The sequence below is a fragment of the Microcaecilia unicolor genome, chromosome 3 (genome assembly GCF_901765095.1).
Source record: "Microcaecilia unicolor chromosome 3, aMicUni1.1, whole genome shotgun sequence".
Lineage (NCBI taxonomy): Eukaryota > Metazoa > Chordata > Amphibia > Gymnophiona > Siphonopidae > Microcaecilia > Microcaecilia unicolor.
In genome coordinates this window covers 269,059,596-269,077,012 of record NC_044033.1, presented here as the reverse complement: position 1 = coordinate 269,077,012, position 17,417 = coordinate 269,059,596, and the positions used below count along the sequence as shown (strand labels likewise).

The 17,417-nt window shown below is 42.3% G+C and overlaps 1 protein-coding gene across 1 annotated transcript in view; it reads right to left on the bottom strand.

Moving 5' to 3' along the window:
* The window catches only part of C3H6orf118 (chromosome 3 C6orf118 homolog), an 86,109-nt gene that overhangs the window by 29,167 nt on the left and 39,525 nt on the right, over positions 1–17,417 (bottom strand). Inside the window, 1 exon segment of the mRNA XM_030195441.1 lies at positions 3,258–3,454. Within this exon segment, the coding sequence (XP_030051301.1) occupies positions 3,258–3,454 (197 nt within the window).

Below are 17,417 nucleotides of genomic sequence, written 5' to 3'. Positions count from 1 at the left end.
ATGGGCTTCCTGCCGCATGGTCACACAGTAAGAGTTCTCTTACTGCATGGCCATGTTTGTCTGGGGGCTTTTTACCCGCTGCGGCCCTGGTGTGTGGGAAAAACGACCCCCGTCACTAGCGCAGGATCCTTTTTCCCACAGCTTGGTAAAAGGATCCCTCAGTTTCCTTAATAAGAAAAACAAGCCTTTAACTACAGCATTGATATGAGAGTGAAGAGAGAGAGAGTACTATCTACATAGACCCCTAAAATTTTGATTACTGAGGAAAAAGTGTATTTAGTTTGCTTGACCTGAATATGGTCTAAATAAAGGATCAGGGTTATTGGATAATAACAAGAATTTAGTCTTCTCTGGATTTAACTTAAGTTTGTAATGCGGCATCCAAGATAAGATAAGATCTAAACAATTCTCAACTATTAGTAGCCCAGCATTTCCCAAACTGTACACCACGACAAACTCACAGGGATGCCAATGAGGGAGATGCATGCACATGCTGATTGGTCTCCTTCTCCTGTTGCCAGGACCCGGGTTATCGCATGTTAACATGTTAACTCTGCTCTTCGGCCGGCCATGTCAATCCTTTCTTTAATGCACAAATTTTATTTATACTGCTCAGACTCCCATCCAATCCCTGCAATGGGTTTGGTACTACCGCATACACATTGGTGGCTATGATTTTGATTGTGGGAGAGGGGTGGGCACAGTGGCCATGTGAAAGGTTGGTTGCGCTACAGGCAGTGTTAGAAGTTAGGAGTTGGCGCTAGCAGTTCTAAGTGTCTTTTTCATGAGCTTTGTGTATGTTGTCTGACAAGTGGCGTGGTAGGTATCGTGTAGTCAGTGGGACAAGACTCTCCCCTATTACTTGCAGAAATAGAGCCCAGGAGGGAGGGCATCTATTTGCCTGTGTGTTGTGTGTGTGTGTGTGTGTGAGTGAAAAAGAGAGACAGAGAGAGACTGTCAGAGTAGGTAACAGCAGGAGACAGCCCGATCCCTGAGGGTGGCAGAGATCAAAGAAGCAAATTAAACAACTCCCTAATTGGAATCTATGCATAAGGTCTGTAATGCCTTTATTTCCGTACCTTTAAACAATTCCTCTCAGATAAAAAATTTAAAAGAGAAGATGGAAGGTTTATCGCTGAAACAGATTAAACTTGAAACTGAAACTGCTAAGATACAGGAACAACAAGCACAAATCTCTGGAGACAGAATGGTATTACATCGAAAGATAGAAAATTTAGAAAACTTTTCAAGAAACTTAAATTTACATGTCTTAAATTTTCCAAAAGATCAATTTACCACTCCTAGAGATATGTTTGTAAAATTTTTGAAAGAGGTGTACAAGTATTCAGATCAATCCCTTCCACCTTTGCAAAGAATATATTATCTGAAAACTTTGCCAAAATCACAACAGAATGTTCCAGGAGATAAGACCTTTGAATCCCTTGATTTAACAGATATTCTGGAACAATCGAAAGAAAATATTGAGTTCAGAGCTACTTTAATTGTTTCATTTATATTTTTACAAGACAAAGAAGCTCTGTTGAGACTATACTTTAAAAATATACACCCGGAATTTAAGGGTAGTAAAGTTTCAATATTTCCAGATATTTCTCGTTGGTCTCAACAGAGGAGAACAAAATTTCTTGAGATTAAACAAGAATCTTTGGCTATTAAGGCAAAATTTCAATTGTGTTTTCCCTGTAAATGTTTGTTGACTTTGAGCCTGAACAATTACGCACTTTCCTTAATGCACAAGGTGAAAAAGGTTAAGCCCATATAAAGAAAAGGTTTGTATAATTAAAAGGTAACCTCCTGCCAATTTTTTTTCAAGGCATACAGATGTTTAATTTCCAACTTCCATTGGTTTTTCAAACCATTTTGAAACCCCAAAAAATCTTTTAGTGGACTATAAAACTAAGATAATGTTGGAATAATGTTCGAATATGATTTTCTTTTGTAAAATACTGTGACATTGGTGTATCCTATCAAAGATGGTATCTTTGTATTTAATGAAACTAATAAATAAATGTAAACATAAACAACTCCCTAAAACAAAACAAAAACAAAAAATATATATCTTGCATATAGGTAGACGCTCTGTTCCATTTTTATGCAGTGTTACCAAACTGTATAAAAATACATATATTTAGATACAATCAAAAAGAATGTTAATATTAACCCATTTTTGAAATCCTTTTTCCCCAGAATACCTTTTTCTTGGGAGGGGAGAGGAGAAATATGTGGTGAGAAAAAATGTGTGGCCGGGGGGGGGGGGGGGGAGGCAGAAAAAGGGCAGGGAGAGAAATGTGTGGTGGGGGGACATGAAAAATTGCAAGGACACTAGGGGTGCTGCAACCGAAAAAGTTTGGGAACCACTAGCATAGCCTGACTTACCGTCTGATAAACAGGGATCATGACAGTAATGTCGTCAGAATAGACATAACATAGGAATTGCTGAGATTCTAAAAGTGAACCTAAGGTATGTAAAAAGATATAAAACAATGTTGGTGACAGTGGAGACCCCTGTGGAAAACCACATGGGTTACTACAAGAGTTAGAATAATCTGATTTTTGCAACTCTTAAAAGCAATTCAGCCTTGAAAGCTGCCATATCCTTAACTCAAAATAAGGATACCATTCCTCTTGAACAATTAAGAACATAGGAGTAATAGTCAGCTGGCGTTTGTGAGCATTATGCTGACCACTGGCATTGTTCCAGCCATGTCCGGGCTTCGGCATTGAATATCTGGTTTATGTGGCGCCGGCTAACACATGGCAGCTTAAGTCAATATTCAGAACTTAAGTGCCATGAATTGCTGCATAAAGATAAGAGTGACTTTTATATAGTCCTATTTATGCAGTTACTCTGGTTGGTTAAGTGCTGAATATAGGCACTTAACCAGCCTAGTGCAATTCTGCCTCTGGAACACCCCCAAAATAGCCGATTTTCACTTAGAAGCTAACTGCAAATTTTCGGCAGCAATAATCACTTAAGAGCTGCTGAAAATTAGCGGATAGCCCCGAACAAGCCATTTAACTGGTCAGCTGCCATTTCTGACCGGTTAAATCATTTTGAATAATCGACCAGATACGTTTTAAACATAATAGAGCAATTTTTACTCTTTGATAATTCCCTTCCTCCTGCCCCTCCTCTCGCTCCTATCTACAAAAATTAATTATGCAGCAAATAATTATCAGCTTTATCATTTTAGAAACCTATATTTTGAAAAACAAATTGTGGCATTCCTCTGTTATACCTCTGCGTTTCTGAGGTTTTCCTCTGCATTTTGCGCTTCTCTGGTAAAAGCCAAATTGTCTGCAATCTCATGTTTCAGTTCTTGAACTTCATCCCACAAGGCAAGAATCTGATATTTCTTAAACAAGAACTGCTCTTCCAGAGTAGGGGTGACATGTTTCTCAGTAGTCTCTTTCACCTCAGTGGGGGGGTATGTTCCTAGAAATAAGCAAATTAGTTTAGCAGGTTATCAATAGAAACTTTGGACAAAGTGAGCACATCCCTATTTGATGTTGATTTCAATGCAAGTGATGAGCTTGAGTTTGCTTGGTCCACCATTTAGGAGCAAGAAAAGTGTTCTCAGCTATCCTACCTCAATTAATGGTTTTTCATCAGTTTACAATAAAGTAGACATATTCTATAAGCTGAGACATAAACAGGAATTTGAGTTGAATTGAAAGAGTTGATCCAGAGTCATATCAGAAAAAAGTCAAATATGGCTTTCCTTGCCCATTTATGAAATGAATTAGTTTCAGTTTGACTTGCCGATCCATCATATACTGCTATATTTTAGTAAGAGACCAATAAGACAAAGAGGTCTGGCCACAAAAGTTTGAACTTAAAATGTTGTACCTGTGGTAAATGGGGCCCTGCGCTAGCGGCGGTGGCCATTTTTGCCGCACTCCAGGGCCCCTTTTACCACAGTGGGTAAAAAAGCCAAAAACAAAATGACCATGTGGTAAGTTTGCACTTGTCATGAGGCCATTTCAGAGGGGAGCACTTACAGCCACCCACTGAGGTGGTAGTAGGGTCTTCCGCACTAACCCTGCGGTAACCCCCTGCTGAAATATTTCTGCTAGTGCCAGAAATGGCACACACTGGGAGTGGAACTACCACCAGAACCCACGTTGGACCTGCCGTAGTTCCAAGTTGCCGCATGGCAACTCTTTAATAAAAGGACCCCCAAAATATTTAAAGGAAAATTCTATAAATTGGGTGTCTCTCTGCATAGGGATACCTCCTGTAGATTGAGAGGCCTGTGGTGTGGCCTGAACTTGATATTTTAAACCTGGTAGATTCTTGCAGTTGCCTTTGACCCAGTTTTGATCATATTCTAAAAGAATGAATAGGGTTGTTCCAGTAGAGGTTGAGGACATTGATGGGAAAGGTTCATCTGCCACCATATTTAAAACAGGGGGCAATTCTACTGGCTTTGTATTTGAAGTTTGAAAGTCTGAGGTGTGTTGCTTAGGAAATGACAACCTAAAGTCCTATGGTATATAGTCAGGAAGAAAAAGAAGTCTGCACAAGCTCTGTGCGAGAAAAACAATGTTGTAAAAGAAGGTGTGGCGCTGCTGTCTCAACATGGCCTTTACTAGTTTCCACTGAAGTAGTTACATTTGCGAGATGGTGTCTTAGAAAGTATATGTCGAATGGAACTCCATGATTCTGCTTCTGAATCATTTCCTACTTACCATCTGTTATTTTCCAGTGGAAAAGAGGAAAAGGAGTATGCAAGCTTTACCGCTGCCTGCTTCAGTAGCTATCTCTTTGTGGCAGACTACAATTTCAGAGCACTTGCGAGTTTCAGTCTGCTAGAGAGAGAGAATGACTGCATCAGTCAAGGGGGCAAAGGACCTCTCTTCCACTGGCCCTGACATTACCTTGAGTCCCAGCAAGTGGTTCTTCCTTGATCTGCAGTGAACAGTAGCCCCTGTTAAAGCTCTGGCTTTTCAGGCGGACCCAATAACTTGTGTGACAGAGTCCTGATGGCAGAATACTTCAGGGGGTTTGAGATTTAGCAAGTTTTGATATTTGTAACTGCAGCTCAAATTGCTTGCCAACAGAAGGTCTCTCTACTGCATTTGGAGTTGCAGGAGCTAGAGTGGTAGCTGTAGTTGGCAGGGCTGCTTTGCCTCCTGAGAAGTGTCATGTCATTGATCATGAGTAAACCACCATTCAAGGTTTCAAGGTTGGGTTTATTTGATAACCTACTTAGGGTCAGACCATCAAAGCAGAGTACAGAAGTAAAATCAAAAGCATTGATTAAGCCATCTAATGTTACAATAGATAGTGTTATGCAGGCTATGGTATCCATGGACAAATTAATTTCCTCAGTTGCTACAATTGCCACAGAAATATATTCTAGACTTCAGTCAAGAAAGGGTGAACAGCAAGAGCTATCCCAATTGGTTAAAGCTCTGCAGGAAGAAACTGAGAGTGAAAGGCATGAGAACATGGAAAAATGCTTTAAAATCTTTGAATTTTGAACTTTCCAAAACTCATCTTATGACACCCTTGGCTATCTTCCTGAAGTATTTAAAGGAAGTTCTTTAAAATCCTGAGTCTTCCTTCCCTTTTATTAATATGATATTTGGGGATCCTTTTACTAAGCTGCAGTAAAAGGGGGCCTGTGCTAGTGTCAGCATGTGTTTTTCACGCACGCTGAGTCCTCCTTTTACCACAACAGGTAAAAGGCTGTCTTTTTTGTTTTTTAAACAGAAATGGCTGTGTGGTAAGTGAACCACTCACCCACCATATAGCCATTTCTGGAGGGAGCACCTACCACCACCCATTGAGGTGGCGGTATGAGCTCCTGCGCCAATCCAGCACTGCCCACTTTTCACCAGGTTTACACCGGCGCTGCAAAAATAGAAATTAGTTTTGTAGAGCAGGAAATGGTGCACACTAGGGGTGGGAACTATTGCTGTGCTGCTGCAGTAGCCTGCCTGTAGTTCCTGTTTGGCGTGCGGTAAGCCCGCAGTGGGCTTACCACCGCTTGGCAAAAGGGCGCATCAAGGATTGAGTAGGATGAGAAATGAGAGAATTGGAAGATGCAAGGGGCAATCAAACTGTGAATAATCTGGAACTGGCACCTTTTTTGATAAGTTTAATAGTAGTAGGGTTTGTGAGGACAACCTTGCTGGTGAACTTTGTGTTCCCTCAAGATATTGGAGCTTTTAGATACAAATATACTTGGGCCCAATATTCAAAAGATTTATGATCCTAACATTGGGGCCCTTTTACTAAGCCACAGAAGCACTACTGTTTGGCCACCATGCACTAAAAAGCAATACCACAGAATACGATATTGGGAAATTAGCATTTGGCCATTAATGGGGGATATAGCAAATGTGGCCATCTTACTGCCCCGCTAAAAGTGGCCACAACATGCGGTAAATCCATGTGCTAATAGCAGCACCAGCCAATTTTTAATGCAGCTTAGTAAAGGGACCCCATTGAAAATTATGTTCATAAATTGGTCTCTTTGAAATTTTATTAGAGCTAAGTGCATAACTTTTTACTCAAAATTTCATTAAACTTTTAAATTGAGGAGCATTAAAAAGTAGATGGCAACAAGAGTGGATTTAGGCTGGAGAAAATTTTCAGCCTAGGCTCAAAAATTAGGCTAATAAGCTCATAAATTAAGCTTAATTTTCAGCTGTAAAATTATGCTCCAAAATTTGGCTGAAAATAGGGCACAAATTTAAGAGGCTCACTTAGGACCATAATTTTAGGAGTCCAGCATTTTCTGAATATCAGGTCCTTTATTTCTAGGAGGCAGGATCTGGATATTTCCAGACCCTTGTAGAGCTACCCAGGACCACCAAAGAAAGAAATTTCTGATCATGCGCTCAGAGGCTTTAGATTTCAAGAGAATTTATGTTTTCTATTTTCTTTGTAAATGTTTGTTGAGATATGCTGGAGTGAAATACATTTTTTATGAACTCTCCCAATTAAAATTTTTTCTTGATTCTACGAAATCAGTGAGGTAGGCATCTTCTCCAGTGACATGAAGGAAGGCCTTACTGAAAAACTGTTGTCCTTTTTCCATTTCTTCATTTTGTTTTTCTCTTGGTGTTTGTCTCCTTAAGCCCTGCTTATTGTTGACTAATATAGTACATTCTTTATCTTTGAACTATTTAGAGTTATTTGTAAATTTCTAATTCCTACTTTTCTGTAAACAAAGTGTGTTCTTCATGTTATTTCAAAATTAATAATAATAATAAATAGTTACATTGCTTCATAAAACTGTCAAACTTTCTGCACTGATGGTGCTGTGTGCACGTCAATACTATAATAGGGGGCAATTCTTTAACTGGTCCCCTCAAATTAGAAGCCTGGAGAGCATGTGGTAGGAACTACGGAGCCGGTTCAAAGGACTGTGCACCCTGAGCCAATGATCTGGTTCTCTTCCTCCACTCCCTCACCCCTCCCCACACGACCTGCCAAGTTTCCCGCATTCAGCAGGAGACTCCCGCTTTGGCGGGCCATCTCCCACCCTCCCACCAAAGCGGAAACTCTCCCACTGAGATGTAATCGTTTTTTCTTACCGCCGCTGCTGCTTCTCCCAATGCAACCTGTTCTGGGGCAGAGAAGAAGCATGGAACGAACGGAGGACAGGCATGCGCAGCATCCCCCCCCAGCGGCGTGCACCCGGGGTGGACCGCACCCACCGCCCCCCCCCCCAGGAACGCCACTGAATCTGGTATACACGTGCCTAAAATGTAGGTACTCGTATTTATGCCAGCCATAGAGCTGCTGTAAGTGTGCATGCCTAAATGTAGCAGGAGCATGCATAACTTAAAGTATTCTTTAAGTTACATGCATAATTGGAATCCACGCTTCTGTCACACCAATGTAAAAAATGTAAATCCTGTACAGGAGCTTACAATTATCATATAAAACTTGCAAAAAGAATGTACTATTCAAGGATCATTAATACATCCAGAAAATTCAGTTAGGAAACTCTAATATTGTGGGCCATCTTATGAATAAAAGCTCTAAACACACTTTAGTTTCCTTACCAGCAGCTGAAAATGTGGCTCAGTATTTTTCAACTAAAATTGAAAAGCTTCAATCATCTTTTGATGTTCCTGCCCTTGATTCATTCTCTGAGCCCCTTATTAATCCCATCAGACCCATTTCTCCCTCATAGGATCTTCGCTCTGTGTCCTTGTCATTTTCCTGGTCAACTTTTTTCAATTCTTTCTTTAACTACATTTTCCACTGTCTTGAATTCTATGCACCCAACCATGTGCACTCTTAATACCCTTTCCTTCTACCTGGTTAAAAAATCATCTCATGGCCTACTTCCTTTGATTCTTTTGATGATTACTCAAAGTCTCTTGGCAGGTATTTTTCTTTTAAATTGGAAGCAGGCTATATATCGCCTTATCTTGAAAAAAAACCTTCTTAGACTCCCTCTCTCCCAGATAGCTATTGACCTGCTTCTAATCTCTGTTTTCTGTTCAAACTCATTGAAAAATTGTTTTTAATCAATTCCTTCTCAAATAGAACACTGTCCAATTCTTCATCCTAAAAGTCAGGTTTTCAACAACACAATAGTACATTACAGCCTTGCTTTTCAACTCTTGACAATGAAGACTTAGTTCTGGTGGTTTCTTTTGATCTCTCTGCAGCATTTGATCTGGTCGACCACTCTCCTCTTCTGGCCCATCTTCGTGAAATTGACTTAGCAGGTAAAGTACTTGATTGGTTTGCCTCCTTCCTTTCTAACTGCTCCTTTACTGTCTCTACACCCGGGCCCTTTTCATCTCCCAGATCACTTTCTTGTGGTGTTCTACAGAGGTCTGTGTTTTCAGTGCTTCTCTTCAACATTTTTATGAGTCCACTGGCAACAGTAGTTTCAAAACTTCATCATTAGGGCATTTTATTACATGGATGGTATTTTACTAGCTTTTCCTACCTCTCCACTCTGTCCTGACTTTAGATTACTACAAACATGTTTCCTTTCACTGGCTAAATGGCTTCATGATCATAAATTGATCTTGAATCATGAAAAAACAGTTTCCTGTTGGATTTCAGGCCACCATCCACAGCCCTACTTAGCCCTTCATTTTTATGATATGAACATTTGTCCAGTGGAATCATTTCAATATTTAGATGTGATTCTTGATTTCCATTTATTATTTCATGCACAAATTTCACATAGTATTCAATCGGGGTTTTTTTTCTACATAGGTTCCACTCTTAACGTGGAAAAAATGATTTTTCTACTTTACATAAACTCATATGTGTATTCTTGATTTCAAAACTTAATTACTACAACACTATGGGGCTCATTTTGAAAGCACTTAGGGGTACGTTGGCTAAGGTGCTCCGAAAAGTGGCCTGTGCTGGTGTAGATGTTTGTATTGGACATGCACAGGTCCATTTTTCAGCGCACATGCAAAAAAGACCATTTTGTTTTAGCCGAAAATGGATGTGCAGCAAAATAAAATTGGCACACATCCATTTTGGGCCTGAGACCTTACTTCCACCCATTGATCTAGTGGTAAAGTATCACATGTTAACCGGGCAGTAATTGTCAGCGCGAGAACATAGTAACATAGTAAATGACGGCAGAAAAAGACCTGCATGGTCCATCCAGTCTGCCCTACAAGATAAACTCATATGTGCTACTTTTTGTGTATACCTTACCTTGATTTGTACCTGTCCTTTTCAGGGCACAGACCATATAAGTCTGCCCAGCACTATCCCCGCCTCCCGCCACCGGCTCTGCCACCCAATCTCGGCTAAGCTCCTTAGGATCCATTCCTTCTGAACAGGATTCCTTTATGCTTATCCCACGCGTGTTTGAATTCCGTTACCGTTTTCATTTCCACCACCTCCCGCGGGAGGGCATTCCAAGCATCCACTACTCTCTCCGTGAAAAAATACTTCCTGACATTTTTCTTGAGTCTGCCCCCCTTCAATCTCATTTCATGTCCTCTCGTTCTACCGCCTTTGCACCTCCGGAAAAGGTTCGTTTGCGGATTAATACTTTTCAAATATTTGAACGTCTGTATCATATCACCCCTGTTTCTCCTTTCTTCCAGAGTATACATGTTCAGGTCATCAAGTCTCTGCTCATACGTCTTGTAACGCAAATCCCTTACCATTCTCATAGCTTTTCTTTGCACCGCTTCAATTCTTTTTACATCCTTCGCAAGGTACAGCCTCCAAAACTGAACACAATACTCTAGGTGGGGCCTCACCAACGACTTATACAGGGGCATCAACATCTCCTTTCTTCTGCTGGTCACACCTCTCTCTATACAGCTTAACAACCTTCTAGCTATGGCCTTGTCACACTGTTTCGTCGCCTTCAGATCCTCAGATACTATCACCCCAAGATCCCTCTCCCCGTCCGTACCTATCAGATTCTCCCCGCCTAACACATACGTCTCCCGAGGATTTCTATTCCCTAAGTGCATCACTTTGAGAACAAAGCTGATTACTGCCCGGTTAGCTCTGCGTGTCAGAAATTTTCTGGAGCATGTAGATAATGAAATTACCACCCGTGCCATGCAGTAGCCGGGTGGTAGTTCAAAATTGACGTGCGTAGGACATGCGTATGCACCTACATGGCTTAGTAAAAGGGCCCCTGAGATTTCAAAGTTCCACAGATTACTATCCACCTTATAATCGAAAGAGAAAAACGCCTAGATTTCGACCCAAATCGGGAGATAGACATTTATCTCACAAAAACGAATAAATCGGTATAATCGAAAGCCGATTTTGGACGTTTTCAACTGCACTCCGTCGCGGATGCGGACAATGTTGATGGGGGCGTGTCAGAGGTGTGGCGAAGGTGGAACTGGGGCGTGGTTATCGGCCGAGGAGAGATATACGCGTTAGGGCGATAATCGAAAAAATTAAGGCGTTTTTGGCGAACATTTAGGACACTTTTATTGGACCCTTTTTTCACACGAACAGGTCCCAAAAAAGTGCTGTAAATGACCAGATGACCATCGGAGGGAATCGGGGATGACCTCCCCTGACTACCCCAGTGGTCACTAACCCCCTCCCACCACAAAAAAAATGATGTTTCACAACTTTTTATTTTCACCATCAAATGTCATACCCACCTCCCTGGCAGCAGTATGCAAGGTCAAAGAAATGGGTTTTTAGATCTGATTTTTGTTTTAGTGAATGACAACTCAGTATGGAGAAAGGGTGATAAGTTATTCCAGAAGTATTGTACCAAATAGTACAAGGCAGCATTTCTAGTTGACTCATAGTGTCCTTTTTTACTGGGGGGGGGGGGGGGGGGGGGGGGGGGGGGGGGGGGGGGAGAGGAGAGAAGCACCAGTCGGTTGGAATCAATAGACCTAAAAACACAATTAGTAGTATAGGAAACAGTTGGGATCAATATGAAGGCACACCCTGTGAGTTATTCACAGAGTCTGAAGCTACTTCAGTTGAAGCTTAGGAATGGTGGCAAACGTGGAGGCATATTTTCAAAGCACTTAGACTTACAAAGTTCTGTGGAGAGGCATAATCGAACGAAAACGTCTATCTCCATGGGCGTTTATCTCCAAGAACGGATCCGTGAAGGGGCGGACCAAACCGTATTTTCGCAAAAAATAGACGTCCATGTTTTATTCGACAATTTGTGAGCTGGGCATTTTTGTTTTTCAGCGATAATAGAAAATGAAAGCGCCCAGCTCAAAAACGAATAAATCCAAGGCATTTGTTCGTGGGAGGTGCCAGGATTCGTAGTGCACTGGTCCCCCTCACATGCCAGGACACCAACCAGGCACCCTAGGGGGCACTTTTACAAAAACAAAAAAAAAGGTAAAAGAGCTCCCAGGTGCATAACACCCTTCCCTTGTGTGTTGAGCCCCCCAAATCCCCCCTCAAAACCCACTGCCCACAGGTCTACACCATTATTATAGCCCTAAGGGGTGAAGGGGGCACCTACATGTGGGTACAGTGGGTTTGGGGGATTTTACAAGAGGCTCAGACAAATTTAGGACTCTTTGAGGGGCATAATCGAACAGAAACGCCTATCTCCATGGGCGTTTATCTCCGAGAACGGGTCCGTGAAGGGGCGGGGCGGATCGTATTTTTTAAAAGAAAAAGACGCCCATGTTTTATTCGTCAAGGTGTGAGCTGGACGTTTTTGCTTTTCAGCGATAATGGAAAATGAAATCGCCCAGCTCAAAAACGAATAAATCCAAGACATTTATTCGTGGGAGGGGCCAGGATTCATAGTGCACTGGTCCCCCTCACATGCCAGGACACCAACCGGGCACCCTAGGGGGCACTTTTACAAAACCAAAAAAACAGGTAAAAGAGCTCCCAGGTGCATAGCACCCTTCCCTTGGGTGTTGAGCCCCCCAAATCCCCCTCAAAACCCACTGCCCACAAGTCTACACCATTACTATAGCCCTAAGAGGTGAAGGGGGGCACCTACATGTGGGTACAGTGGGTTTGGGGGGGTTGGACGACTAGTAGCATTAAGCAGCACAATTGTAACAGGTAGGGGGGGGATGGGCCTGGGTCCACCTGCCTGACGTCCACTGCACCCCCTAACAACTGCTCCAGGGACCTGCATACTGCTGCTTGGGAGGAGGGTATGACATTTGAGGGTGAAAGTAAAAAGTTGTGAAACATCATTTGTTGTGGTGGGAGGGGGTTAGTGACCACTGGGGGAGTCAGGGGAGGTCATCCCCGACTCCCTCTGGGGGTCATCTGGTCATTTAGGGCACTTTTGGGGGCCTTATTCGTGAAAAAACAGGGTCCAGGAAAAGTGTCCTAAATTCTAGCTCAAAACTGTTTCATTATCGGCGAAGGGCGCCCATCTCTGTTCGCCCGATAACCACGCCCCAGTTCCGCCTTCACCACGCCTCCGACACGCCCCCGTCAACTTTGTCCGCACCCGCGACGGAGTGCAGTTGAAAGCGTCCAAAGTTCGGCTTTCGATTATACCGCTTTATTTGTTTTTGTGAGAAGAACGCCCATCTCCCGATTTAGGTCGGAACTTGGGCGTTATTCTCGTTCGATTATAAGCTGGTTTGTAAAATAAGCACAGGGCTGCACACTGATGGCTCTTCATGTCCAGTGGGAGCAGCAATTTCAAAAAGCTTCACATAGTGAACATGTAACTCTCCTCCCCCCCTACAAACACATACATACACACGGACACATATACATAATGCATGGGAGAAACATTTTGAAATCATTGCTACCATTCTCTATGTTGTCTTCATCCTACACCACCAGTTTCTGACCCCAATCATCTTCCAAAGGTATCGCTACCCCTAGAAAAAAAAGACTCTCCACCTGACACTCCCCCACCCCCACGGTAGTAATGAATCCCCCTTAAGCCCCCTAGTAGACCCCCACCCTTCATTTACTATCCCAGGTCTTACTAGGGTTCATGGTATCCAGTAGAAGCAGGAATGATCTCAGCTTACTCATAAGAACATAAAAATAGTCATACTGGGTCAGACCAATGGTCCATCTAGCCCAGTATCCTGTTTCTAACAGTGGCCAATCCAGGTCACAAGTACCTAGCAGCAACCCAAATTGTAGCAACATTCCATGCCACCAATCCCAGGGAAATCAGTGGCTTCCCTAAGACTGTCTCAATAGCAGACTATGAATGTTTCCTTCAGGAACTTATACAAACCTTTTTTAAACCCAAATACGCTGACCACTGTTACCACATGCTCCAGCAATGAGTTCCAGAGCTTAACTACTCATTGAGTGAAAAAATATTTCCTCTCATTTGTTTCAAAAGTATTTCCATGTAACTTCACTGAGTGTCCCCTAGTCATACTTTTTAAAAGAGTACACAATGAATTCACTTTAACCTGTTCTACACCACTCAATATTTTGCTGGTCTGTCATATCTTCTCTCAGTCGTCTCTTTTCTAAGCTTAATAGCCCTAACCTCTTTAGCCTTTCCTCAAGAGTTCCATCCCCTTAATTATTTTGGTTGCTCTTCTTTGAACCTTTTCTAATTCTGTTATATCTTTTTTGAAAGTAATACTCAAGGTGAGGTCGAACCATGGAGCAATACAGAGGCATTATAGTATTCTTGGTCTTATTTACCATCCCTTTCCTAATAATTCCTAGCATCCTGTTTGCTTTTTTTGTTGCCACTGCACACTGGGCAGAAGATTTCAGCATAGTGGCTACGATTACACCTAGATCTTTTTCTTGGGTGCTGACTCCCAAGTTGGACCCCAGCATCAGGTAACTTTGACTTGGATGATTCTTCCCAATGTGCATCATTTTGCATTTGTTCACGTTAAATTTCATCTGCCATTTGGATGCCCAGTTTTCCATCTTCCTCCAATTTTTCATGGTCTACATGTGTTTTAACAACTTTGAATAGTTTTGCAACATCTGCAAATTTAATCACCTCACTTGTCATTTCGATTTTCAGATCATTTATAAATATGTTTAATAGCACTGGTACAAATCCCTGTGGTACTCCACTATTCAAACATCTCCATTAAGAAAAATGACTTTTAACCCTACCTTCTGTTTTCTGTCTAATAACTGATACCTAATCCACAACAGAACAATATCTCCTATCCCATGACTCTTTAATTTTCTCAAGAGTCTCTCATGAGGAACTTCATCAAAAACTTTCTAAAAATCTAGATACACTACATCAACTGGCTCCTTTATTGGCATGTTTATTCACGCCTTCATAAAAGTGAAGCAAATTGGTGAGGCAGGATTTCCCTTGGCTGAATCCATGTTGACTCTATCCAATTAAAGCATGTTTGACTATCAGGCTTATTTTCGAAAGAGAAGGGTGCCCATCTTTTGACACAAATCGGGAGATGGGCGTCCTTCTCCCAGGGTCGCCCAAATCGGCATAATCAAAAAACGATTTTGAGTGTGCTCAACTGCTTTCCGTCGCGGGGACAACCAAAGTTCACAGGGAAGTGCCGGAAGCGCAGCGAAGGCGGGACTGGGACGTGCCTAACACATGGGCGTCCTCGACCCATAATGGAAAAATGAAGAGCGTCCATGACGAGCACTTGGGCGACTTTACTTGGTCCTTTTTTTGTTACGACCAAGCCTCAAAAAGGTGCCTGAACTGATCATATGACCACCGGAGGGAATTGGGGATGACCTCCCCTTACTCCCCCAGTGGTCGCTAACCCCCTCCCACCCTCAAAAAAAACTTTTAAAAATATTTTTTGCCAGCCTCAAATGTCATACCCAGCTCCATGGGCGCAGCACACAAGGTAAGGGAGCTATGCACCTGGGAGCAATTTATGAAGTCCACTGCAGTGCCCCCTAGGGTGCCCGGTTGGTGTCTTGGCATGTCAGGGGGACAAGTGCACTATGACTGCTGTCTCCTCCCACAACCAAATGGCTTGGATTTGGTAGTTTCTGAGATGGGCGTCCTCAGTTTCAATTATCGCCGATAATTGGGGACGACCATCTCTAAGGTCGACCTAAATTTCGCGATTCGGGCATCCCCAACTGTATTATCGAAATGAAAGATGGTTGCCCATCTTGTTTCAATAATACGGGTTTCCTCGCCCCTTCACCAGGACGTCCTGAGAGGACGTCCTCAGGAAAACTTGGCGCCCCTTTCGATTATGCCCCTCCATGTCTTCTATAATTTTATTCTTTATAATAGTTTCCACAATTTTGCCCAGTACTGGTCAGGCTTACTGGTCTGTAATTTCCCGCATCACCCCTGAAACTGTTTTTTATAATTGGCATTACACTGGCCACTGTCCTGTCTTCAGGTACTACTGACAATTTTAACATCAGGTTACAGATCACTAACAGATGATAAGCAATTTCATGTTTGAGTTCTTTCGGTACCCTAAGGTGCATGTCATCTGGTCCACATGATTTACTACTCTTTAATTTTTCGATTTGGCTTAGTATGTCATCCAGGTTCACAGAGATTTTTTTCAGTTCCTCTGCATCATTGCCCTTGAAAAACATTTCTGGTACAGGTAGATCTCTTACAGCTTTTTCTTTAAAGATCGAAGCAAAGAATTCATTCAGTCTCTTTGCTATGGCCTTGCTCTCCGTGTGTCCCTTTTGCTCCTCCCAGGCGTTCTGTTTCTGATGTACCTGAAAAAGTTTTTACTGTGATCTTTTGCCTCTGTGGCAAGTTTCTCTTCATATTCTCCTTTAGCCTTCTTTATCAATGCTTTGCATCTAATTTGCCAGTACTTATGTTGCTTCTTATTTTCTTCATTTGGGTCCTTTTTCCATTCTTTTAAGGATGTACTTTTGGCTCTAATAGCCTGTTATGCTTCACCTTTTAACCATGCTTGCTGTCATTTGTTCCTGTTTTCATCTTTGTAAATAACGTGGAATACATCTGGTCTGGGCTTCCAAGATGATGTTTTTATGTTTATTGAATACTTGACATACCACAATTTCTAGGATTACACCATAGCGGTTTAAACATAAGTACATAAGTAATGCCACACTGGGAAAAGACCAAGGGTCCATCGAGCCCAGCATCCTGTCCACGACAGCGGCCAATCCAGGCCAAGGGCACCTGGCGAGCCTCCCAAACGTACAAACATTCTATACATGTTATTCCTGGGAATTTTGGATTTTTCCAAGTCCGTTTAGTAGCGGTTTATGGACTTGTCCTTTAGGAAACCGTCCAACCCCTTTTTAAACTCTGCTAAGCTAACCGCCTTCACCACATTTTCCGGCAATGAATTCCAGAGTTTAATTACACGTTGGGTGAAGAAAAACTTTCTCCGATTTGTTTTAAATTTACTACACTGTAGTTTAATCGCATGCCCCCTAGTCCTAGTATTTTTGGAAAGCATGAACAGATGCTTCACATCCACCTGTTCCACTCCACTCATTATTTTATATACCTCTATCATGTCTCCCCTCAGCCGTCTCTTCTCCAAGCTGAATAGCCCTAGCCTCCTTAGTCTTTCTTCATAGGGAAGTCGTCCCATCCCCGCTATCATTTTAGTCGCCCTTCGCTGCACCTTTTCCAATTGTACTATATCTTTCTTGAGATGCGGCGACCAGAACTGAACACAATACTCAAGGTGCGGTCGTACCATGGAGCGATACAACGGCATTATAACATCCTCACACCTGTTTTCCATACCTTTCCTGATAATACCCAACATTCTATTCGCTTCCCTAGCCGCAGCAGCACACTGAGCAGAAGGTTTCAGTGTATTATCGACGACGACACCCAGATCCCTTTCTTGGTCCGTAACTCCTAACGTGGAACCTTGCATGACGTAGCTATAATTCGGGTTCTTTTTTCCCACATGCATCACCTTGCACTTGCTCACATTAAACATCATCTGCCATTTAGCCGCCCAGTATCCCAGTCTTGTAAGGTCCTTCTGTAATTTTTCACAATCATGTCGCGAGTTAACGACTTTGAATAACTTTGTGTCATCAGCAAATTTAA